General features: G+C 38.8%; 1 protein-coding gene across 3 annotated transcripts in view; it reads left to right on the top strand.

The window, feature by feature from the left end:
• The window catches only part of edil3a (EGF-like repeats and discoidin I-like domains 3a), a 111,228-nt gene that overhangs the window by 25,653 nt on the left and 57,995 nt on the right, over positions 1 to 27,580 (top strand). Inside the window, exons 2-3 of one of the 3 annotated variants that reach the window (XM_083912855.1) lie at positions 4,158 to 4,184; positions 14,246 to 14,374. The exons of 1 other annotated variant lie outside the window; for it this stretch is intronic. In XM_083912855.1, the coding sequence (XP_083768981.1) occupies positions 4,158 to 4,184; positions 14,246 to 14,374 (156 nt within the window). Of the gene's footprint in view, positions 1 to 4,154; positions 4,185 to 14,245; positions 14,375 to 27,580 lie in introns of all 3 variants that reach the window. One more of the 3 variants, XM_083912854.1, reaches the window with a different exon arrangement.

The raw sequence follows: 27,580 nt of genomic DNA, 5'->3' as shown, positions 1-27,580 counted from the left end.
AATGCAAATGTGTATGCGAACATCCTTCAGCAACATGCAATACCTTCACTGCAATTATCTCCCAATTAGCCCGCAATTTTCACGGAAGACAATGCCCCCTGTCACACTGCAAAACAGGTTAAGGAGTTCCTTGAAGCTAAGAATATTGAACAATGAAATGGCCAGCCCAGAGTCCAGATCTAAACCTCATGGAGAACCTCTGGAAAATCCTTGGCAACAAAATAATGGCTAAGAAACCAACTACAGTTACTGAATTGTGGAAGAGACTGCAGGAATAATTGACCAAGATCAAACCAGAGCAGTATGAGAAACTAGTGATGTCCTGTGGGCACAGATGTTCTGAAGTCATTCAAAGCAGAGCCTCTATACTTTCTATTCATTTTTTAATCCTATAGCCCTGAGAAAACATTGTTTAAATCTTCTCTTCTGACACAATGGTTACTGTCCTCAAATTTTGCCCACTGTTTTTTTCCCACAAAATAAATGTTTTTGTTGTATTGCCTTGGTTATTTAAAAAAAAACATGCTTGTACAGCAGTGATATAGCCACAGGTGATATTCTATCAAATTCTGAACAATAAAATATGAGAATCCTCTGCCTTAAAAATGTGTGTGTGTGTGTGTTTTCTATTGGTTTTGTCCTTGTTCATCCTATGCACCAGTCCCTCTATCTCCACTGAACACCTTGAGGTCACAGCACCCCTACGCTGGACATGCTTGCTGGTTCCTATTTCGATTATGGATGGTTATTACTGCCTCCCAGCTGTCAGTCAGATTAGACTAATATATACCATGATGGCGGCTCATTGGGAAACATAGAGGACCTTCTCCTGGGAAGGAGAGGATGTTTAAAAATGAGTCATCTCCATAACATCCCATGTTTTACAAATGTATTAGTGCAGTCTCAAGATTTATCCAAGTGTCTGTCCAAGTTTCTGTTTTACAAAATGGAACAATATGTGAGGTAAGGTCATTTTACTGGCTGTCTCCATCCATGGAAATACATCTATCTATCTTTATAATCTTAGGACTATTTTACTGTCTTCCACTCTTGGCACTTGGGGATAACTAAACATGCTAAATAATGAAGACAATCAACATACTGTTTTATATTATGTATGCTTAAAACTCAAATGTGTGTATGCGGATTGATGATGATAAACATCAAACTGAACTGACTTCCTATAATGTTTGTTTGTTGTTTTTATACAGTATGAAGCAAGCACACCCGAGTGGTAAATCACGAGTGTTTCAAGATTCATTATGGATCTGTTTATAGCCCTACTGCTGAGGGAAATGTGCTAGTTTTGCTTTGATGACCACTTTTATGGGAAGGGGAATTAAAAGATGTTAGATTTGCAGGATTTTATGTGAAGAAACATTTCAATGCTCAAAGAAAGGCACATGTTGCCAGAGTATGACTAAAACAACTCGTTGTCTTTATTATTGAGTGTAAAAGTAGCAGCATCAACACACCCTCCTACCTAAATGACAGAAAATGTGATTTGCCAATGACTCCCAAGATGACATATGACTATATTTAACATCTATTCTATTTAACATGGACACAGACGCTGTTTTTAACACGTGACCATTATATTTATTTTTTGGGAAACTGTGTAGTTTTGGTTTCACACATCGGTTTCCTGGGTGCAAGTCCTGTATTTTTTGGACCCACCATCTAGACTTTGATGCTCTTATACTACGTCTCCTAGCTTTGTTTTTGGTCCCGCGATAATTACTACAGCAACCAGAGGTCGCCGCTTAACAATAGAAATAAATAGGGCCCATAATAAGCTGCTTGTACAGTCAACCTATACAGCTGTTTATTTGGCAAAGATGGTCTGGCTTTCTTACTATCTTTGCAGTATGTTATGTGATGTTATTTTTTCTATTGTGGCCTTGTTACACAATTTTGGAAGTACTTCCACCAGATTATGTGTGAGGCTGCAACAGCAGAGTGGGACAGAACAGTCTGTGAAGCCATTTATTAATGCCCGGAATAGCATCCTGGCTGTTGGTAAAGATGGGGCGTGAACTGTGTGCTGACAAAAATGTCACAAATGTGCTCACCTTGTTAACCCAGCCACCCATCCTGATTTCCTCTTTAAGAGGTTTTACTATAACATTTTCTGATTAATTTATCTGCCTTTGCCACTTAGAGAGGACCTATATTGTCCTGAAAATGTAAACATGCATTTTTTTTAGTGTCTCATCTAAGCAAGCTAACACACCTACATATCACATGCATGTGCTATATGTAAGATTAAGCCAGTTTTGTCTGCCGTGTGTACTGCTGAGGCATTTACCCAGTACCGGTGACCAGCCGAATAAGTGTGCTTTTTCATCATCTCAGTAGAGGCGAACATTTCTCTCATCTTAAAATCTATTCATTGAATGGAAAGTACATTTCTCTTGTCAGACAACAATACATTTATAGTGATGCTTATTCCCGTTGAAAAGTAACCAATAGTGCATTTTGACCCATCTTAGGGATGCAATCTTGATTCACCACATCAGCACATGGATAAACAAAGACACCCCCTTTTATACGTTTATCTTCTCAGCATGTGTATTGATGTGAGGGTGTGAATAGCTGTCTGCACTCTGAGGCATGTTTATTTTTTTCTTTGTGAGCGTGTAATTGTGTGTACACTATATACAGTTATGTCTGAGGGCTTGAACATGTGTGTCTTGACCCCTATGGTAAGAGAGGAGAGGAAATGGCAGGAAGAAAACCGCAGTAAGTGAAGCGTGGAATGTGCTTGGTTTGGGGATTACATTGGCCCATGTGCATGGGAAAACACAAAGGGGAGCATCTACTGCCAGACAGACGAGAGGCTGGAAAAGTGCTTTGCTTTGGCTCCTTGCAACTTCAATATTAGTTTTATACCAGTTAAAGGCTGTGGTTTACTCTTTAATTCTGTCTGTTTATCACAGTGGTGCCTGAGTGAATCCACTTTCCCCTTCACTTTATAGCTATTGAGGAAAGATTCATCGCTGCTGTCTTAGATTAAATCATTTGATCCAGGGGTGTCCTAGCTTTGTCAACTCAACCAGTTTCGCTAGACATTTAGTAGTTACACTTAATACAGATCCCCCCAGAAATAAGGTACCACATTAGATTGGCAATATAATTTGCTTTATAACCCTCAGAGAGTGCTCTGTGAAGTGTTTTTTATTTTCACATCCAAAGACACCACAGGGAATGCGGACTGACATAACTGATGTTTGGTTTGTGTAGAGAGAAGAAAGAAAACTGTGTTATGATTGGAAATGAGACTTTATTGTTTTTTCTAAGATGGATTTATATGCATTTGTAGCTGCATGAAATACTGGCATTCATAACTGCCTTCCTGTCTGCGTCATGATCTATGTGGCCTTAACCCTCTCCATATGCTAATACCTAATTAGTATGCAACGATGTGGATGAAAACATGTACATGACATTGAATCATACTTTAATTAAGCTAGCATGCTCATTTTTAGGCAGTATCATAAGCTACTGAGAACGAACCGGCTTGCTTCAGAAAACAAATCCTAACAATTATGTTTATCCATCCAACCGACCAAGGGAATAGGTTCGTCCTGCAACACTTTTTTGATCATCCCTAACAATAATGGCAAATGCTACTCTTCATCCCACTCCTATGATGCCCTTGGTCTTTTGCCTCTGTAACTGAGTCCATCTTTCAGGCACATTTCTGGAGCATTTTTAGTGAGTGATGATGGATATGGAGGGTTGTACTAATGATGGCAGACAGACCAAATCTCAGCCATGAAGCTCGACCGGGTCTAAGTAGCCAATGATGCAGCAATGTATGCCACGGGCTAATCCTACACTGGTCCAGAATGATGAACACGTATTTGTCAAAGGCCACCGACCAGGGTCTAGCATTGTACCATTGTATAAATGGGGGATGTGCTGGCTGTTACACCCTGCCAGGCTTCACTTCATGGTGCCAGTGTGGACTATTTCTGCTGGCAGGATGTGTTATCCTACAGGTAACAGTGCAACTAATAAAATATAGTATAATATAGTTGAGTCAGCAATGTTGTATGCAGCTGAAGCACTCAATACTCTGAAATAGTTGTGATAAAATATTTTCTTTCTCTCTCCCCCTCCTCCCTTTTTTATCCTCTGTGTCTCTACAGCAGCAGATGGTGAGGAACCAACTTCAGCAGGTGAGACATTTTTATGCCTGGTAACATGATTTCCCTGTGTGTGTGTGTGTGTGTGTGTGTGTGTGTGTGTGTGTGTGTGTGTGTGTGTGTGTGTGTGTGTGTGTGTGTGTGTGTGTGTCTGTGTGATAAAAGTATTGTGTGTGTGGTGGAGGGCTCTTTCGCTATCTTAATCTTGGCCAAGCCCCCTTCCTTCATTACCATTCACTACTACTAAATCCTTAATCGACCCACTGATCATGGCTGGTCAGCAGCACTCATTATTATGTAAGTTGGTAGTTCAGTTCATAAGTCATTCCTATTTAAACCTCTTCAGAGTGACTCATGAGAAATAGCTTTTCTTTGCTCTCAGAACCTCACAATCCAATTCAGCTCCGTGATTGCTTAAGCTTGATTGCTTTTCTGAATATCTGATCATTAAGCTTAATTTTTAGGCCTGTTTTTGACATTCACTCTTAGGGCTTTGTCATCCAGCCGGCGCAAAGCTGCGCAGGGCACAGTACAACTGTCACTGCCAGTTTCAGACTGACACAGTTGTAATTTTCACGTACAGCGCCCAAATTGTGCAAGTACTTGTGCCATTCTGTGCCCAACAAAAACCTGTTCTGAAGTCACAGTGCAGAATATTGCTATTTAAAGGGCGCAGTATTCAGATCTGGTGAGATTCACAGACTGCAGTTATATACGTGGTCACAGTTAATTAATAGTGGATGGGTTGTGCGTGGGTGAAATAATACATCATTACCTAACTAAATTCTTTAAAACGTTAAAAGAGTTGCTCCGCTGCAAGCAATTACGCATGAAAGAAGGCAGAAGCAAAACTCTGTCAAGTTTATGACAACCTTTTTTTTAAGTTATCATTATTAGTTTTAGTTTAGCTGCTTGTAAATTGACAGCACCTATATATATATAAAGCACTTTATACTTTACATTTATTTAGCCTCTCATTCACCCATTCACACTCCAACACCGATGGCAGCAAGCTATCGTAAAAAGTGCCGGCCAACCATAGGGAGCAATTTAGGGTTTAATTTAATTTACTAGGAGCTGGGAGTCAAAGTCAGTCATTCAGCTGGGTGACAGTAGGTTTAGTACATTTTATGCCAAAAACAAACCTTTATTTAATTAAGAGATGAAATACAACCCATTTGCCCTGTACACCTTACTTTGCACCCAGAATAGGTGCCGTCTAACTAGCAGTAGTGAAGTTGAACACGCCCTAAATGCACTTGCACTTTAGAAAATGCACTCAAGAACATGCACTTTATATTGTCTAGATCGGGCCCTTAGTGTGTAAGAGTGTTGACTTTATAATCCATTAATTTAAAAGCAGCATTAATCTAGAGCAATTTCAAAATCTTAAAACCTTAGTCTTTTATCTAAAGTACAATGCATTGCATCCTTAAATGCATACCATTAGCATCAGTCTGAATGTGATGTGGGTCCATTCCCTAAGGAGGGCTTTGAGTGTGTTTTGTGCTGCTCTTAGTGTTTTTAATAGGGAGTAAAGTGAAGATCTGTGAAATATCATACAAAAAGTTCCTTTAAAAATCATCTTCCTTAGAGACCATGTTTGGCATTCAGAAATACTGTGTCTCATTATTATTTTATTACAAAAGCAAGACCACAAAGGACAACAGTAAACAACAACCGAATGTATCTTCATCACTGATATAATTAAAATGTCATATCACATCCTGGGGAAGAACCCTAACTGAATACAAACGTCCTACTTCTAAGTGCATCCTTAGCACCTAATTGTCTTTGTCTGTTTATTTCATTAATATTAATATATTCTGGTTTATTTGAGATCAGATGGGTTTAAACAAGAATGACTTAGATAAGACATAATAGCCCAGAAATTAAAGCACTTGTTGTTGTGATGCTTAACTCAGTTTAATCTCAGACTGTAATCAGTTAGTTAGAAAATAGAAACACAACCACATGTAAACATCTGCACATGCCATCACAAACATATACACATAACCTGAATAAACATTTGCTGCTATAGAACATTAGGATGAACCCTTTCAAAGATAGAATATTGAGACATGATATGAGTGAATAATTGAAAATGTTCATTTAAATGTCAACATTCAAATGTCTACTTATTTTTAAATGTAATTGTGGGGTGGTATGAATGTCACAAAACAGCTATATAACTAGCATTCAGCAACTAGCACTCAGCATATGGAATTGGAGTTTGACAGTATGTCACGCCTACTTTTAACAAATCTTTGGCATATGAATGTTAACTGTGACCATATTGTAAATGATTTCTAGTTATTTATATTTTTAATAATTCAGTGTTATTAATTTAATGGATCCACTTATCTTAGCCTAAATATTCAGGTCAATTATTGCAGCAAATAATATTTTCATAGTCTTTCCAAAGCTTTTTGTATGCACTGTACACATTTTTAGATGACAGAGAAGAAACAGTGCAAGAAATAATTATCCAATCTGAAACTGACCCGAATTATGTGTAACTCGTGACCACTGACCTGGAACTGGACTTAGAGAGAAAATAGGACAGGGTGATGTGGAAGGCTAAATTACTCATGACAGGTTTGAAAAATTGAACATATCAGCTGCTATTTCACAGCCTTCATATTTTTATGCTACATATTTACACTCTTTGTCTGCATGCATACTACTAATACTACTGCTACTATTAAAAATTATAATTTGGCAACTTCTTGATTGTATTTTATGGTTTAGTGAATGCCATTTTAATGTTAAATATTCTTGATTGTTGATCATGTTGGTTAATTCTTTAATTTTGGCTTGAATGTTAGTGTATTAAATGAGCATATTGTCTTTATTCAGTATCTGCAGCCACACACAGAAAGAAATAATCTGCTCATTAAAAGTACATTTAGATACCCACCCTCCCCCCACCTTTTACAAACAGGGAGTCATTTTAATGGGCACTTTCATTATGTATCAAGAGACTCTAATACTCAAATAATCTACATTGAGACAAATGTTCCTCTTCAACATCTGTCCTCTCAGATCGTTACATGCTCAAAGCTCTTCACTTGCTTTCAGCACCGCTATATGAGCTCATCATGTGCAGAAGACAGTGTCTGAAGTAGGAAATTAATTTCTCAGTCTCTCAACATAACAATTAAAGACAAACAGAGAGAGCGAGAGAGCTTCAATAGTTTCTTCTGTCATCTTCTTCATCTGAGAGATGAGAACTGTGTCTCTGTGGTACAGTGTGTGGTGTATCGTTCTTTACCATGAAACCTTGAAACCCTGATATTGTCTGAAACTAGAATTATTGAACAATATGGGGAAATCTCATACCATGAGGAGTCAGTTTAGACTTCCCTGCACCAACTGAAATCGAATGTTTCCAATGCCCATTGCAGGAGCATCACAAATCATATCACAACAATTATTGTGATTGCAAAAGCCCCTTTGTTGCTGAGACACCAAGAAGCATAATTGATCCTTAAGGTTAACCAGATAACAAAAAGTCTATTTGCAGAAAGAGAGCCTCTGTCTGATTATCTCTAATATTATTAGGTTAAAGCTAATTTCTCTTACCATATACGATTTGGCTTTGCTTACAAACAATCAGGAAGATGCCTTTTTTTAAGAGAAGACCTTTGGGAGGCAGGGACATTGCTCTGACATTTTCATGGCATTTAGTATCTGACAAGATAACCTCCATTTCTGCCTTTCTTTCGGCCTTCCAAGAACCATGCTAATTTCCAGCATGACCTCTCCATTTAGATATATGTTTGACATATTCCAAAGAATTTTGTTTCTGTGTGAATCTTAATACTTATAAATTCAAGTGCATTTGTCTGACATTGTGAAATGTTGATGGGCTGAAATGGCACAGTGGCAGCCAAGGGCACAGGAGAATAGGAGGCCAAGGACTCACTAAAAGCATGAACGTACAGCGGCTCATGCTGAGAGAACTGGTGTAATATTGGTGGTGCGGTGCCAACTTCCATCAGTCGAGGTGAAGGATGGGTGCAGTGACCATGAGTCTGTGAACCAGTGAAGCCATCCTAGAGAAAGGGCCTGGGTTAAAATAGATTTGACACAATTAGGCCATGTCAGACTTCTCTCAGACTTGGTTGGGTGGACATTCAGAGCTGAAGAGCTTCAATGTAAATTTCACCCTTGAGGCAGGAAAAATGTATTTTCTGCATAAGATTTTCATAAGCGATTAAGAAGGTGGTTGGGGTTTTTTTACTCAGAGCTGTTTCAGATTAAGAAATTGGAACTGCAATTCAGAGTTGACAATTTAATTTTCAGTTTGAATGTTCATTGACAGTCAGTTAAATTATCTACTGCACCTCCACATTTTTCAGTAAAGGTAGTACACTTCCTGCACTGTTGCTGTCAATGGACAGCTGCCCCCACAACCTGACCCACTTCACTGGGATCAGCAGAAATCTTTATCAAGAAAGAGTCAGTAATGCTTTGTCTGACCTCCCCATGACCCCAACCAACACAGACTCAGTACATCTTTCTTTTTTCTTGCATTTTATTGTCAGTGAAATAGCTGTATTATTGTGTATTGTTGACATTTGTACAAAGGAATGTTTTCTCTGAGTCACTTTAATAGAAAACGAAGTGAACAAGAGGCTCAGTTAATTATATCCCTCTTGTGAAATCCAGCGAGTCTCAATACCTCTTAGCCTACATGGAGCATTGTGAAATTTAGTGTTGTGAACAAAATCGCTTATAAGGTGCAATCTAATGAAATTATTGTTTGCTTGTACATTTGAAACAAGCTAATGCTTGTCACAGCTGTCAGCTAAGCTGTAAGAGCACATATGTAACTTGAACCCTGAAAATGTCAGGCCAATGTGATTGATCTACAAGGAAACAAAGGATGCCTTCCTTTGTTTAACCAATGTTCAGGTTTTCACAGCTGATGGATTGGATTCTCTTTGGAGCCAGAAAAGAAATCACAGTGCTCGTGCTGGACACAACACAGACTCACATCAATCACTGAGCGAGCGTTGGCTTATACAGCAGAGCAGCAGCTGACATTCACACAAGATAGCTGCCAATTTTTCCTCTAAACACACATCACACAACTTGCACGCAGAGTGAAGAGGGCATCCGCTAACAGCCTGATGAGATCTCCACAGATGGCACACAATGTCCACCTGCTTTTTCTGTAAAAGTTGCTTGTTACCAGCCGTGACAACGAAGCTGGTATTTCACCTGTGTGTGTGTGTGTGTGTGTGTGTGTGTGTGTGTGTGTGTCTGTGTGTGTGTCTGTGTGTGTGTCTGTGTGTGTGTGTGTGTGTGCGTGCGTGCGTGCACATGGTAAATTTTGGTCCTGAAGACACTACTGTAAAAATTTAGATTAAAAAATGAAGGTCAAGGTCGAAGATGGGAGTGGTTCGAGCAAGGTCGCCAAAAGTAGATTTTCCGGAAAGTCGCTAACAGCCTGCCTTGGCTAACATGGATGAGCTTGGGGCGGAGAGTTGGATGCATTAAAAGGATTTGTTTAACCACTAATACTGCTCCAAATAACACCAAACCTCTGCAGTAGCATAATAAGAGTCCTTACACATTAACCGAAGCACCAATAATGTAGTATGTGATCACGGAGTGTATTAAAAGAGTGTTTTGAAAGACTTACCTACTGGCCCCAGTACAAGCTGCTCCATTCAAGTCAATAACCAAATGCAATCCAAAGGGAAGGAGCCCACTGATGATTTATTGTAACAAAACACGTACATGTTGTGGTTTGTGGCAGACACGGTAATCACTCTGCCTAAGCGTCTCGATCGTCATCTCAATGTCCAGATTCAAAACAATAAGCCACGGTCATTGTACCGTAATGGCAGCCTATGAAAAAGTTTCTGGGTTGTAAGCTTTCATTTTTGTTTCGCAGCCGGGAAATATACAAACATGAACCATTCTGTCTCTTCACTTCAAGTTGCAGGCTAGTCGGCTTTACCTGTACCTGCACTCAATCTCTGTCTTCCGGCAACACACGCCCACACACGTATTAGTGGTTATCTGTGTTAGCCGTGGCAGGCTGTTAGCGACTCTCCGGAAAATCATACTAATAATTCATACACGAAAAAAAAATGTCTCGATGGCTTATTTGATTTGCCTAAAAAGACCCTGGGATGATTTTACACCGGAATTTCACGTTAGCGTCCCTGGCCCCATATCAAGATACAGTCACAAAACTTTACAGGTGTGTAGTGGAGATCAAAATGAACGTAAATGTGTTTTCAATTGTGATCTCCAGTTTTGTGCCCTCTAATCCCTGCTGGTTGGCATGGCTATCATTCCTTTATGCATGATTAATGCATAACTAAAAACGCTCAGTTGTTGCAGTGAATTACTGAATGTATCTCTCTAAAGCACTCCTTATAAAGCAAATATTGTGTTGCAGTTAGTTTAAAGCCTATAGTATCTACAAATGTATCCCTAATTGTAAATGTCAACTTGTCAGAGGGTGATACCACATACAGTATATATATATATATGGCTGATGGACTAAGAAGTCTGGTTTCTTTGTTTTAATTTTTATTGTAAAACAAAAACCAGTAGGTTTTAAAAACGATTTTGAAGCTCAATTCACCAAGGACAAGATGGTAGCAAAAGCAAGTCATTATGTTTTCATATTGGTGAGTTTAGTTTGTATTCTCCCAGAATAATCATTTTTGATATAATGTGTTGATTAGGTGTCTAATTTGTGTGTGTGCTAATATAACTCCATTGTTGTAGTGCATCAGGCTTGTGTAAAAATATGCAGTATTTACTTAACCTCAAAATATTTTTGGTTTAAATTTTTCAACAGCTCCCGAAATTACGGATTCAGTGAATCAGTCTTTCTGAAATATTGAAGTCTTTTTTTATCCAAAAGAAATCACACATTTTAGACTCGAACCGAGCTGTCATACAGAACTATTCCTCTCCCTCTCTCTCTTTCTCTCTCTCTCTCTCTCTCTCTTTCTCTCTCTCTCTCTCTCTCTCTCTCTCTCTCTCTCTCTCTCTCTCTCTCTATCTATCTCTCTCTCTCTCTCTCTCTCTCTCTCTTTCTCTCTTTCTGTTCTGCTTTACATGCACTCCATTAGGGATGCTGTCAGTAAGCCTGGGTGTGACTATAGATCGTAACGTCAAAACAGCCCTGAAACCTGTCACCCCACTCTCCCTCAGAGAGCAGGGCCTCTGTGAAAGCTATTATACATTCCTCTGTTCAACTGATTAGCCACTGCTCTCATCATTACTGATACAGGTCCTGGCTTTCAAATGGCATGACTTCGACTGGATAAACTCAATTGTAATTCATATCCAGAGGCCTACTTATTCCAATGAGAGAACAATAATAAGCTTTCAAGTTGTGTTTATTTATTTATTTTACTGACTTCAAGTTCAGCCTATACATTTTCTGAATTGGGCCTAGTCTTGGTTGAGCAGATGATGTAGGATACAATCCAAGGCTGCACCCGTTTACTTGACATTGTCAAATTTTGTGCCCATGGCTGCTCATTTGTCAAATTGACTTAAAAGGGCATGATAGCCTCACCCTTGAGACTTCTTGTTGCTTATCAATTAGAATGAAATGGCAGACCTGTCAAAATGGTTTACCTGTCAACCACAAGAGATGACTGTAGATAGGCGAGAATAGAAATAATATCAAGAGAAAAGGAACAAAAAAAGGCGTGTGGAAGTGTATTTCTTTTGCTTTTTCTGCCAAAATACTGTAAAAGCTTCAGAATGACCACAAGTTATTATAGAAACCACCAGACTTTCTTCCTTTTAATGTTTAACATGTGTTGAGCTTTAGTCAGGTTTGCATTAACCGTAACGGTAGACTTCTAAAGTGTTCTCATCCAATCTCAATCCACATAGTTTTGACAGCATTCTGTGCAGTTGTACAACTCAATGTTTAAAACATGAGAAAGCTATTGGCAGACCTTTGAGTTATGAATCTAATAACCCTGCATCAATGCCTTTTCATTTATAGTATATTTGGCCCCACGCTGCAGGTTTGTCTGAGAAAGATTTTAAATGGCAGTAATATGACACCACATTGTAGGCACTACCATTTAGATAATACAGTATATTGCTGCCATATCCATTTTAGTTGGATTGCTATAGCCATTGCTCCCTAAAATATACAATTATGAAAAAAAAAATCATGAAAAAAACATGCAAACGTTCTCCAAGTTAATGATTGATTATAACAAGCAGAAATTTAAGGGTGTTTTTTAGGTTGAAATTATTTTGTTCGTTAAAAACCCCAAGGTGTGAATTCACAAGCGGCAGCAACGCTACTCAGTGTTCACTACACCCAGATGTTAAAAAGAACACAATGGTAATGAAGAATATGCACTGCACACACATAAAGAATACATATGCTTAGTAGCTGAATATGAATATGAATTCCCTTGCAAATTAATGTTTTGCACATAAGAGCTTTTTTTCCCACTTAGCTGTACTGACCCTCGCACAGGTTATTGGTATACACCAGTCCAGCACTAGTCGATCGGAGGCATTGAGTACACTTCAAAGTAAGTTACACAACTATTGGGAAATACACACTAATTGATACAAACTATGCAAAAACTGATACATTCCTACATGACTTAAGCATCCTTGCAGTTCCTACTTTTTTAAAGGGCAAGATCTTATTTGTATTTGTAAAATATGTATAATTTTGCTACTTTATGAACTTTCTGATAAAATAGCATAATTTAATGAACAGGTATTACCTCCTGGTAATGATTTCAAACTCATACATCATTAAAGGAGTTGCACTGAACATGTGTACTTTTCTCTGCATGTGGTAGAGTCACAGATTACCAGTTACCTGCCAATAAAATACACGCAGGGGCACCTTGACAGTTCAAATGAGTTTCACTGTAATCAATCTTATGCTGTTTTTTATGTCATTATTAGAAACTGAATCTGATGCAAAGTGAGCTACTCAAAAAGATCAAAGATTGTTGTAATAGCTTTCTGCAGTGTTACAGTTGGCTACTGTATTGCACCAATGGTAAAAGGTCGTTTATTAATTATCCAGCAAGCTTTTGTCTCATACCCAGTGGAGCAGGAAAAGTCTATGCAGTCTCTCAAGCAAACACTGTTTTCCTCTGTGGAATAGCACTGTATTGATAATTGGCCATATAAATTGGGAGATGCAAAGACCAACACTAAGTTATTTGGCTAGTTTAATATTTGCATTGTGCATAATTGCACAGTTTTAGTTATATTTACTGTATTTTAAAGGAAACATTCTTGATTCTAACAAATGACCCACCAATTGCATATTTTATGTTTTGATATGGTTGGTATCATTTTCAAGTTATGCCACTCAGTACTCAGCCATCCAAAACCTGGTTCACTTCACTCCCCTGCTCTCTGTCAGTGTACAGTATTTTTTTTGTGCATGTGCATGTGCGAGTGTGTGTGTGCGTGTGCGTGTGCGTGTGCGTGTGTGCGTGTGTGCGTGTGTGCGTGTGTGTGTGTGTGTGTGTGTGTGTGCGCGCTTTCCTGTGCATATACTGTAGATGATTGTGCTCTACCTTGCAGCTAGTCTGTGCTCTCCAATTGGTGCTCTGAGGATGAAGTGTTGAAGTGCTGCAGGGGACATATTCAATGACTTTTAGACTGTGCCTTGGGCTGCCCTCCAAACCACAGAGTCCAGCAGCAGTCACAGAAAACAAGCCTCTCCCCGTTCTTCTCTCATCTTCATGCCTGTCAAACTGTTGTACTTACTCACAAGGTTCAATTCAGTGTCCTTTTGAAGTTAAGGCGCACAGGTAGACTTTTGATTAGTTTACTTAGTTTCAAATCACTTGCTGGGTAAACCTGTGTAGGAATATTTTTGTTTTGTTTGGTTAACATGGTAATGTTCATTTTATTAATGCAAACATGTAAGGAACAGTGTGCTACGCCAGAGTGAATCAATTACCTAGAACACTGTGTACTTGTATACACAGTAAATGAGGAAGTAAAATATGTAGCTCATCATCAGTGTCTCATGGCGTAAGACACTGTTGTAAAATTGGCACAAAACAGACCTCTTAACAATGCTTCCCTCTTTTTTTGCAAAGCAGGACCTTGTCATCCAAACCCTTGTCACAACAGAGGAACATGTGAGATCAGTGAGACCTACCGGGGCGACACCTTCATCGGTTACGTCTGCAAGTGTCCACCAGGCTTCAGTGGAGTTCACTGCCAACACAGTAAGTTGGGCCATCCCCCCCCCCCTGCCTTCTCTTAAAAAACTTGAAACACATTAACTCTCTCAAAATAGAACAATTAAATCAAAGAGTTTGCAAGGCCTTGGAAAAAAACCTCATTTTAATGATTTTAATTTTAATCATTGTCTCATTTTACACATTTTCATGGAGTATGATGTGTCGGTTTTATCTGACAGATTTTCCCGACACAAATAATGACCTTGAGCAGTGAATAAATGTCAAACAGCTGACAGGAAGTAAATCGCTGTTGGAGGATAGGATGAGTTCAGCAAAATTATAGTGGATTTGGTAGAGAAAAGAAATGCTGAACTGGCTTTCTTTTGTTGAGCATGCTCTTAATAAAGGTTAGTGTCAGAGGGTTTTTGCTGCCTATGAGATAATAGGTTTCATTAGACCAGGGGCATTGTTCTCCAGCCCAGTACAATTTACAGTATGCAGTACCTTTAAACTGACTTTCTGACTCTTAAGCCTTCAGCCTGAGACTGGGCATAAGGGTAAAAGCTAACACAAATGTGAGTTAAAAGTGAATGGTGGTGTACCAATGCAATTTCCCAGCTTGGGATCAATAAAGTATTTATATTCTATTCATTCTACCCAACGTCAGAATCATGTAAAAACATGTACACGACAAACGTGTCAGTGCAGCTGTGTGAGTGCTCTACTGGCTTTGCACCATGATGTAATTAGATAAAGAAATCTTACAAAGAAAGAACATCACTTTCATTGAAACAAAAAAAATACTCTATTGATTGTTGTTGCAAAGCTTTCTACAGCTTTTCCCCTGAAAATCCACAAGAAACTACTGAACTGTTTGATTTGATAACTGTTCACGGCAACAACAACAAGCAGCCTGAGTGAGATGTTTTGATATTTCAAAAGTTTGTTTTTTTCTTTTGTGAAGCCATCTGTTTCACTTTTTACTGTTCTCAGCAGTTTAGAGGTCAATGTCAACAGTTACCCATGTCACTACCACTTGCAGCAGCACCTACCAAAAAAGTCTGTCAGGAAGTGAAACTTGGTTATTGGGGACATATTATGTTTATTTTTTAAGGTTAATACTGAGATTTGGGGTTTTGACTAGAACATGTTTTTATGATTTTATGTTCAAAAACACACTGTTTTTCTCATATTGTCTGTCTGAAAATACCTGTGTTCACTCTCTGTCTGAAATGCTCAGTTTTAACGCCTGTCTCTTTAAGGCCCCCTCCTGAAAAAGCCTAGTTTGCTCAGATTGGTCAGCATATTCAGGTCTTCCCCTTCTACGCTCCCAGCGTTTCTTTACCGCCATTGCACCCCGGGGATTACTTTAACAGCATTTACTGGCCCTTTGAGTAGAAGCCTGTGTGACAAAGTAATTCATGGCCATAGTGGCCAATGTTGACTGCCGTCCTCTCTCGCATCTCAGCGCAGATGTCTCATCACGTCAAATTCCGGTGTTCTGGGTGACCTGCTCCATGAGCCTCATGTATGTAATACCGTTGCCGTGATATTCTGTAAATTTTAGACCATACCGTACTGCCATAATATACGGTATGTAAAGAAAAGTTGTGACATCATAATCATACAAAAATTCTGACAGCTCGTTTGAAGGCACAGTTTCTGAAAACAAGCTGTGTGTATTTCTCTCTGAATTGAGCAATCACAATATTTATATAGCACCCCGTATTGAGTTATACTCAAAGGAGACATGTAAATCTAACCTTTTTACAATATTGGACCTTTAATGTGTCAATTAAGCATATACATTCATATTCATTTATACATTCAGCACTTTGAACAGATCTTAGGATTTCAAAACTGCATATACCTCTCCGCATGTAAATGCTAAATCTTGCAGTATGATATATAGGCCAAGTCCTGCGTCTGCCCTGCCTTTGTGTGTGCTTGGCTGAGCATTGCATTAGCCAGCACAGCACAGTTGCCCTTCATTTCATTGCAGGTGTGCTAATAAGTAATGGGTTTAATGTATCACAGTTCAACTTGTGGTAAGATGGATCATTATTCATTTGAAAGAGAAAGAGGGATAAACTCACAGAGAAAGAAACGTACAGTACGTACAGAAACAATTTACACCGGTCTCATAACTTGGCCACACTTACACCAACTGGTTAAACAAGACAGCACTTTAATGGTCAACTGCAAAAAAGGCTTATATTTTAGGACAGTCAGTGTTAGTCATTGTTTATTTTTCTACATAATAGTTTACCTATTGATGAAAATTTACAAAACATAAAAGGAAATGGAGTGAGTCGCAAAATCAACGGTATGTCATTGTGTTTGTCTCAAGCCATAATTGTGAGCAGTCATAATTCAGTTATTGTTTCCTATTAAGCCCTTAGGGTGGTGAGAAACTGATTTGATATGGACTGAAAACACATTAATGTCTGCCAATTTTCCTCACCGTCATTACAGTTGAATGGAATACTGTGGGTGTCTGGTAGAGAGAGAGGGAAAGAGAGAGTGATTTTTTTTTGTAATAATCTAATCTAGCGTCTGGATAATTCCTGCAATTAAATGATAAATGCACGTAAGTAATTCTTCCTTTAGAACGGCAGCTTAGCTGGCTTTGTTATGGTATGGTGTTCGCTTTTTTAATGGGTGACAAGCTTACCGAAAAAGATAAATGAGAACAAAACATTGGCTGAGAATTCGGTAGAATACAAGAAACAAGACAAAAACAAGAGGCGTTCTAATCCTGCTGAACAATCTGTCTTGAAGTGTGTGTTATTTTAATGAATAGTGCACAATTTTATGGAAGGATAATGATGCACCCATTTTCCCTGCTGCTGGCAGTTCATAACTTGTACATAACTTTTTGGCACTGCGTCTGTCTGTGCTCTTTTCATTAAATAGCTCACAGCTGTTGCAACAGTCTGTTGCTTGTTATAATTTGTAGTTATTTTAAATATTAGATAGATATGTACAATATTTATATAAGGACTGATAAATTATTGTCCAAGAATATTAAGCCAGATTGCTTTCATTGAATTAACAAGTGCATTATCTACACACTTCAATACAGTAGGTAGTGGTATGCACCTTTAAAGTTGATTTGTGATCTACTAATAAACACTATTGAGAATACATTGACATGTATCTTTTAACAGATGTCAAAGCATTTCATTTGAATTCTTAGAGAAAGTATGAATGTGAAGTTATTTTGATGTACTTTTTATGTTATTTTTATGTAACATCAATTAACATTTGAAGAGTTAGGCCCTGATCAGACAGAGCACATTTTAGCAGCCTGGGGCACCTTTTAGTAATAGTTTTTTAATAAAAATGACACATGTTGCTTGCTGTTTTTGCGTTACTAAGCACCTCAAGTTAAAAAAACTTAAACTCAAAAAAGTGCCCTATGTCATTTAGCTTCACAGCAAAAATAATGGCTGTAAACGGATGATTTGGTAGTTGCCCAGTAGCAAGAATAACAAAAAGATGCAGCTGGCAACGCTCTGTCTGATCAGGGCATCTTAGTCAAAAAAGGAAGTGTGGTGCACCTCATGTTTTCAACTTGCAAAACGCACACTGTAAGGTAGATTTCATTAGGTCAGAGCATTGGAATATTAAATCATCAATTTTAGCTAACTACATCTATGAACTGCAGGTCATGAACTTTTTTTAAAAATACAAAAAATTAGAAATCATTCGTTATCAGTATCAGCGATGAGAAGCAAGCAGTTTTTGATATAGATATTGTTTAAAAAAAATCCAAATAATGCATCAGAATCAGAAATACTTTAATAATCCCAGGGGGAAATTGTTTAAATATCCCTAATATTATGCCAAATAAGGAACAAACATTTTAGTGTACAGTCTCTACAGTCCTTTTTTAAATATGATTCAGGATAATGTACTACTGTGGGATTACCCTTTATTTCCTGTGATATCTAGTGTTATGTTTTAAATCAGTACTGGCCCAGATCAGTGTTTGGTATTGTATACAATGTGTACTGTTAGTACGTAGTACATAGAATGCTGTATAATACAGATTCTGAGCCAGCTCTGGCGTTTCACTGTCGCTCTTACTATCTCCTTGCTCTGTCAGTGCCAAATCCAATTTCACACCTTTGAACGTTATCCTAAATACAGGAACTACATATCCTGCATGTTTTATGAAGCACAGCCAGGGAGGACGTCAGACAGAGACAGCTCAAATAAGTACAAGCTTTTCAGACTTATTTAATGGGCTGATACTGTATGCATTTAGTGCTGTTGATTGCTTTGTTTTGTTTTTAGAACACAACTGTCAATGACTCATCTTGAGGTGATGATATTTCGATCTTCAGGGCAGACGGTTACAGCTAAAGGTGCTGGCAGAGTGTAGTCACAGAAGCCATTTAAGTGAATGTTTTATAGGTTTAATTCCACTCAGCCACTTTATATGCAACTCCTTCTGACAGGGTCTTGTTCCTGTCTTAATAAACAATACAATTATTAAATACTAATAATTTAAATGTTGCTTAAATGTTAAATTCCAAAGGTGTCTTTTGCTTCTTGCATTAATAACGTGCAAATGCTGAATGGAGTCTTTATTGCATAGTACTTTTGAAATGATACTCAGAAGAAATACACGTTTTAATCAGTTTTACTAAGTTTTACTAAGTTTAAGTCTCAACACCACATCAGAAATTCAGGGTTAATATCGGGCTAATGTCACCGCTTTATTATCAGTTCCCTTTTTATCACAAAGTCATTCAACTTTTCAATAGTGTGGCGTCACATCCCTGTGGTGACAAGAGAACCAAGTGCCACGTTATTGGGCAAGTAGCCAAACATTGTAATGACCTGTCACAGTGTGAAGATTGGGACTGATTGCCTTAGTCTTCATGAGGTTGCAGGTCATTTTTAGATTTCAGTGTATGAAGGACAAATGAAGAATAAACTGTCTGGATTTTTATTGGATGTGTTTTCAGACATTTGCTGTTGTCTCACCATAAAACAGCCTTGTGTCACAAACATTTTCATTTCATTTGATGTAGTATCATATCCTTGGAAGTTGGCAGATCCGATGACGATATGTCGCTCTCTTTTTCACTTTGAGTAGCCAAGCTTGAGCACAAGTTTTCTGCTGCTTTTTGTACATTACTCTCATTCAGAGATGTTGTTTTTGTCTTATTCCTTTAAGCTATCACTCAGGGATACTGTATGTGGAGCTCACTGCAAGTGACAGAGAACGTTAAAGCTGTTAGAGAAACAGTTTACACATTGTATGAGCTGGTGCTTACAGTAACTATATAGAGACATATACAGTCACTGTAAAAGACTGTAGAAAAATGGCTAAATTGTCTCTTAGATTATTGTGTTTACTTTCTAATCCGATCTCTTTCCATCCTCCAATTGCCCGTAAATCATCGGAGCAGATTCTATCTTGCACTGTGATCAATAGGTGTCTTTGCCTTTCTTTCTGAAACAGCCCAGTGTGGCAAGATTGATTGGGGCTAAATGTAGGATGTGTGAGAATCTTTTTAATGCCTGGCCCTGTATTTGATCATGTATTGACATTTGCCATCATGCTGTATTAGCCAGGTTGCCTCCACAATTGTTTTCAACGTGATATTCAGCCAGTGTTTATGGCTGTGGCACAATGCAAAGCCATTACTATTACTCAGTTCACCTAGGGCCGATCACAGGCAGCCTTTCATCAGCACAAGAGAGAGAAATAGGCTCCATAAGGACTGACTCTGTGCTTACTCTTTGGTACCTCATTTAGGACTTCATTAGTGACCTGTTTAGTAGTGTTTTGCAGCAAAAAAGGAGGTATCTATTGATGTTCATATTTCCTTTTCTTTCACTTTATTGTGTAAGAGCTAGATGATAGGATACACAATAGAAGCCCCAGAAAAGAACAGTGGTTATGTACATCTTAACATTTGACTGCAACAACAGACTTTATTTGTCAGGTGTGAGTCAGATGTCCCACAGTTTCTCCCAGTGCCCCTTCCGCCCCCATGAACATCCACCCCTTCACTTTACCAGCACACCTCACAGTGGTTACCGGCACCTCTTCAAGCTAGAAATGACTTGCCCTTCTCAAACCTGCCACTGCCTCACGGGAGGTGAGTTTGTAGCAGCGTTTCTTCAGTTTCTTATGATGGCAGGGCGAGGGAGGGAGCTCTTGTTAGCCGGCATATCTTCCACTGCTCCGATGGATGCCACTAAGGACAGCGGGTATATTGTTTGTGTGTGTTTGTACGTGCATGTGTGTGTGTGTTTGTGTGTGTGTGTGTTTGTGGTTTTGGGGGGGGGGGGGGGGGGGGGTTGGTTTTCTCCTTCTTACTGTGATGCGACGCAGGTAAAGCCACTCCAGCAGAGATTATGATGAAGCATAAAAATTTTGTAGCTGTTGTTAAATGTTAATGAAATACCACTGAAAATAAATATAGTATAGTTGTGACATCACAAACAATACAGAAGTCCTGATGGCTTATCTAAAGTCACAGTTTCTGAATATGGGCTGTGTGCATTGCTCTGGATTGAGTGTTTCGATACTTATACACTGTTTATATAGCACCTAAACATTATACAAAAAAAAAAAAAAACGTGGAAATCTCATTTTCTACTATATGGGACCTTTAAAATATTGATATATTTCTCTCTCTGTTCCCAGTTATTTTGTTGAAACTGTGAAACAGTTATGGACCAGAAAATTGGCTCATGTCTCCACCAAATGATCTTGCGAATTGCCACTGTGTCCACATTATCAGCTTCCTATTCATCTCAGTGGTGATGCGCCACAAAGTGATTTTTCTATTTTGTTTATAGCTCCAGGAGAATGTTGTTCATGTACAGAAATCCCCTAACTGTCTTAGGGAACTGTCTATGAGCAGTATAGCTGAATTGTGTTTTGGGGCAAATTTTAATTTTGAGTTTAAGCACAACTCCCAAAAAAACATGTTTTCGGGGCAGGCTTAGCTAAAATGGATTAAGATTGATTTAAGTTCAACTATGAGTTAGTGAAAGAAAGTTTATTAAAGAAAAACTTTTCCATGGTAAACAGGGGGGACTAACACAAAAGTTAACCTATTTTCAAAATAAACAGAGGCGTTGGTTAAATCATAGTGCCTGAGGTTTGTTCTGTATGAACCTGCCTCATCTTAACAGCCTCTGGGTTATGAGAATTGGGAAGTTTTACTGAAATTATGCTAATCTAATCACCACTTTTATTTTTATATGCATAAATTAGCATGCATAACTTTTAACACCAGTTTGTTTTCTCAGAATAAATTACACCTACAGTATTCTAAGGTTTAGTAGTGCTCTTCTCGTCTTCTTAGGGTCAAATAACATACATGATTGTGTTACTTACTACCTATTGTAGCAGCTTATCAGGACATCAATATTTCATAGAATTAAATATAAGAATCTATATATCTATATATATATATATATGTATATATATAGATATATATATATATATATATATATATTATAAGAGTCACCAGTGTATTTTACTTCACTGTGTCATATTTTGTAAAATTCTGCCACAACCTCCCATTGTTTATCTTGTCAGTATAGAATCATTCCTGCTCCTGCTAGATTTTCCCAAGGTCATCATTGCATCACATATCTAAAAATATCCCTCATGACCTAAAGTGCCCTCAGAACTATTGTGAACACTCAGAGCACCCAGCCTCAAGGCTCTCCCCACTGCTACTTTACTGTGATGTAGAGCTGTGTGGAAGACAAGGCCATTTCCAGACACTCTCTCAGCATTACACTCACAATCCCACAGCCCACCCACTGTTCACAGTCTGTGGCTACAAAGCTGCATTTACAGGAAGAGATGAGTGTAGAGAATCCTGGGGGAAGGGCCCATAGTCCACCGAACATCCAAAGAAGCGACCACAATCACGCAGCCAAACCATCAGACGCCAGTAATCAACAACTCATGGAGAGTCGATGGGTGTGTCTGCGTACCCTCTTTCTGTCTTGCAGGTCTCTCTGCAGATCAAATTGAAGATAGATATGCTTGTGAGCCAGCAGCCCTTTTCTTTTAGCTCATTGCACATTTTGTCTTTCTTTCTTCAAAAAACCCCATATTTGTGTCACTGGAAACAGCAGAGCACCTCCTTATGTGGCAGTTCAATCATCATCTGGTCAGTAAATCTGGCATTTAGATGTTTTGTGGGTTTACTTTTTTATAAGAGAAAAAGAATGTCTTTTAGAAATAGACAACAGAGTCTCACCTTTGGTACAAAACATTTAAAATCCACTTGCTTTGTGCCCATGGTGTTCATTTAAATATCTGAGGAGAAAGAAATAATAATTAAAAGAGAGAACCAATGGAACAATATGTTGTTTTTGTTATCCCCTGCGCACTGTATGATTATTGTGGAAGCAGATGTCTCCTGTTTGCAAAATTTAGCTATTAGTGGGTTACTTTAATATGTTTGATTCAATTTCACCTGGGCTACAGAAGACATACATAGCATAAGACTGTGAGGAAGAGTTTGCATTCTCAGGTAAGGAGGCTTCAGTCAAATCCGGGGCTTTCGAAGCTCTCGCCCTTGCTGACTGTTGACAGTTTTCTTTCTGACTCGAAAACACTTGCAAAGGTGCCACACTGGGTTGTCCTGACAAAAGGTTAACACAGATGTCTCTCTGGTTGTCTGCCTGTCTTTGTGTCTGTCTTTTGATGTTCATCTGTCTGTCTTTGTGTCTGTCTGTATGTCTGCAGATGTTTGTCTATCCGTCTGTCTGTCTGTCTGTCTGTCTGTCTGTCTGTCTGTCTGTCTGTAGATGTTTGACTGTCTGTCTTTGTGTCTGTCTGTCTGCCTGTCTTTGTGTCTGTCTATCTGTTGATGTTTGTCTGTCTGCCTGTCTGTCTGTCTGTCTGTATGTCTGTCTGTCTGTCTTTGTGTCAGTCTGTCCGCCTGTCTCTAGAATTAAATTTAATTGAATTGTAAAGGTCATTTCCACAGAGGCTTTAAATACCTTAATAAGTACAGCAGACCTACTGTACAGGGCTTCTTGTGTGCCACTACAGAGGGCATAAGTGTTTATTTTACCTGTGGAAAGATGGCATCATAGGCATCGTGGTGTGGTGCCACTCTTAGTGAGATATGCATCACTGCCACTTTACCTGCCTGCATTTCTACTGCCTTAGCTGTGGGCATCTAATTTGGGGAGCATATGCTTGGTATTTCCATCAATAGACATCCCAGATGAGGGATTTCCACCAACCTTTTCCAGTCAGCTGCATCTATTGGGGTTGACGTGCAGCCCTGTCACTTTGATACATTCTTAGTTTGTCTTGATATAGCAGCACTGGTGTGTGGCAGTACTTGCGGTCCTATGAGTATATGTATATTTTACATTTCGAAATAGCTCATCTTTTGGAATACAATCTGGTTCCGCCATTCTGTTGGAGAACATTTGAAAAACTCAGTTCTCTGATGCTACGTTGTTGAAAGACAGCACTATTCATGTCTCCTTGCAGTGTGTCTCAAAGGGCCTTCATAAATATGGAAAATGTAGGTGGGTGAGAATATGGGCTTGCAGCTGTTCGCACAACTCGATCAAGCCATGACCCTGTACAGGATACGCAGTAAATGAATCTACTTCAAATGGGAAATATGTTAATATAAGGTGCAATAAGAATTGTTCACTTATATGCCAGTAAAATGATTGTGATTGAATGCGTGTACATGCAGCCACAAAGTAAAGGAGACCTGCTCAAAGATCAGTTTTGTACTTTAAATGTGTATTTTCTCTGGTATCCTGCTGCTCCTTTCTCCATCCCAGGAGGATCTGACCATATCTTGTCTCTGCCAGAAGGCATTGTGGAACAAGCTAGGGAGATAAGCTGGAATCAAGGTGTTTAGGGACACTTTTTCGGTGCCACTGACATACATTATTATTGAGCCTTATTGATAGAACCTATAACTTGATGGAACAAAACTGAGTTCTTATTCAGGTTTATTGAATAAAAGGAATGGCACCATACACTGTTTACCAGGCTCTATCTGTGCTTGGTTCTGATCTTGTAAGCATTGACTTATGACGTTGCGCTCTCACTCTCATATGTCAGTACTGTGACCCAGCATTGATAACATAATAGTGATTTATCGTAATTTCGATATGCCTTCAGTTAGCACTCAGATTTCCAATTCCTGCCAAATAAAAACTGCTGTAGAAACAGGCTTTAAGTAAGATGACCTTTCTTGGTTGTCAAGGTAGTGTTTTGTTTGAAAAATTACAGTCATACTTTTTTTTCGACAATAAATCTTTGCTGTTAAAACCAAATATAATGACACAGAATTCCTTCAGGTACAGTAGTGAAAGCTATATAAAGTGGTCAGGCCAATGGCTTGAAGTGCAATCTTGTTAGTCTCCTTGGGAAAGGCCAGCACTTTTGAAAGAATGTTAAATGCGCAAGCTTTGGGAGAGGTTTTCTTGGAGTCTTCTTCTAGTACAGTATGTTTGTTCAGATTAAAAGAGAAAATGATAAGTAACAACATCCTTGGAAATATGTACTTTGGGTGTTATAAAGAAGAAACCGCAATTAGATAATGAAATAAGATTTGCCAAAAAAGGAGCATGAATATATTTGTTCAATGTAGTGGGTTTCTTTCCCACCTCCCTTGTTCTCAGTCCCTGAGCACCCCTTCACCTGGTTTATCCTTTCTGTGGAGGAGTTGTAGGGAACGAGCTGTTACCAGGGCCTAATTGTGTAAGGCCCCCTTGGACATTTGAGCGTCGCTGTCACTTCCTAGCCCCTGTATTAACGATGGGCCTTTTGGAAGATGGCCAAAGCATAAATAGAGATCCATTTCGGAACCCCAGGTGGTGAAAAAAAATACACACAGTCCTGCCCAGGGCCTCTGGCTGCTACTAAAAGCCATAGCAGAACGCTCATCAATGTTCAGGTTGACTACACAGGGCGGCATTGATTCAGGATGGTTAGTGCGTGGCCAAATTAGTGTCTGTGTTGTTTTACTAGATACTCGGTTAAATATGACTGAAATGCAAGACAGCCATAAGAATGTTTTGTTTTTAAACTATTGAAGCTGGTGCCAAGCAGGGAGATCTTATATAATTATTCCATTTAACATTTTAACATAAATATGACCTCTGTGGAAACAATTACATTGATGTGTGAATTGCTTTTAAGGGGATGATAGTACTCAAGTTCTCCCAAAGCATTTCACAAAATCTCCTCTCGACAGATACGGAAAGATCATAGAGAGGGTCAGCAAGAAAATGACTGAATAAAATAAGTGTGTAATTTATCCCTGAAACCACTGATGCATCTTAATTTGGCAGCAGTAGCGTAAAGCTGACCCTTATCAAAATCCTTTTTTTTCCTTTAGTGGATATGACTTTAAATATTTGGTCCTCATGCAACTTTTTCTTCAGATGTGATGTTTTAAACTAAACTTGTTAAATCCTACATATCTACTTGTCTTCAGTTCATGCTTTGGAATTCAATTCATTCATTCATTCATCGTCAACCGCTTGTCCCAGCTGACATCGGGGCGTGCGGTGGGGTACACCCTGGACAGGACGCCAGTCTATCACAGGGCACATATAGACGAACAGAGACAGACAACCATTTACACCTATGGGCAATTTTAGAGTCATCAATTAACCTAACACGTGCATGTCTTTGGACTGTGGGAGGAAACTGGAGAACCTGGAGAAAACCCACACAGACACGGGGAGAACATGCAAACTCCATTCAATTCAATTTTATTTATAGGGCCAAATCATAACAAAAGTTATCTCAGGACACTTTACAGACTAGATATAGACCACACTCTATTTATTTATCTACTCTACTTATTTATAATTTACATAGACCCAACAATTCCTTTGTAGAGTACGGTGGCAACGAAAACCTTCCCCATAACAGGCAGGAACGTCAGACAGACCCAACTCTATGGAGGACAGACATCTGTCTGCACCGGTTGGGGAGATAGAAAAGAAGAGAGGAAGAGAGAAAAGACGGACAGATGGACAGAGAGAGACAAAGACAGACACAAAGACAGAGACAGACACACTTCCAGTAACTAGTAATATCTATAGTAATGTGAATATGACTTTTAAGTTATGGCAGTTACTACAGCAGAGTAGTAGAAACAAGCACAGCTAAGGTTATAGATTATAATAGTAGCAGGAAGCGTCATACAGGACCACGGCAGCAGGCACCACCATGATCAGCAGAGACCTGCGAGACGACAGCACAAACAACTCCGAGGAAGAAGTTGTATTAGTAACATGCATTGATGAGACATGAATGATACAGACAGAGAGGAGACGAGCTCAGAGTATCTGGAAAAGTATTATCCCCCAGCAGACTAGGCCTATAGCAGCATAATTAAGCAGAACAAAATCAGCTTAAAAATAACAACATTGCTAAGGGCTCGTAAGCCCTAGCTGTAAGCTTTATCAAAAAGGAAAGTTTTAAGTTTACTCTTAAATATGGGGACAGTGTCTGTCTTCCGAATAACACTTGGGAGTTGGTTCCACAGGAGAGGAGCTTGATAGCTGCCTCCCATTCTACTTTTGGAGATTCTAGGAACAATGGCAATTGGGATGCTGGATGTCTGATTTTACATATAGATGCTTGGTTTCTCCCAATGAACCATGATAAATAGCCTATTTGGTATGAATATAAGCCTATTAACAAATAATGTTGCTAAAAATGTGAAAATAACTCATGTGCTTTTAATCCATCTCCTTAGTGTGCAGGATTAACCCCCTCCCCCTCGTAGACTAAGTTGTACTATCCGGGATCCGGCACCGTCAGAGCGCATCTTGGCTGGGCTTCAAATCTATCTGCCCATCACAAATAGAACAATTTGCTACTGCTTAATCTTCAGTACCATTTTATTTGAATATTTGCCCATTTGTTGTTTTTCATTATAGACGCTCAATCCATGAAAGTGAAACTACAGTTCTAAATATACCATCAGCTATTGTCAAAGAAAGATACAAACACTACACGTTTATGTTATACCAACAAATACTTTTAATAAGATGCTCAGAAATCACATCTCTCAGTAACCCTCTGCCTGTATACGGGTGACCTTGCAGCACTGGACTCACATGCATCCACAGCTGTCTGCTTCATGTCTATGGCTCACCAACCTGGACAAGAGGGTTTTTAATAAAAAAAAAAAAAAAACAGATTCAACAATTAGTTGACTATAGGCAAGATGTGATGAATCTGAATTTGACTAT

This window comes from Echiichthys vipera, assembly GCF_963691815.1.
Source record: "Echiichthys vipera genome assembly, chromosome: 4".
NCBI lineage: Eukaryota > Metazoa > Chordata > Actinopteri > Perciformes > Trachinidae > Echiichthys > Echiichthys vipera.
This window is presented reverse-complemented; position numbering and strand designations above follow the sequence as displayed.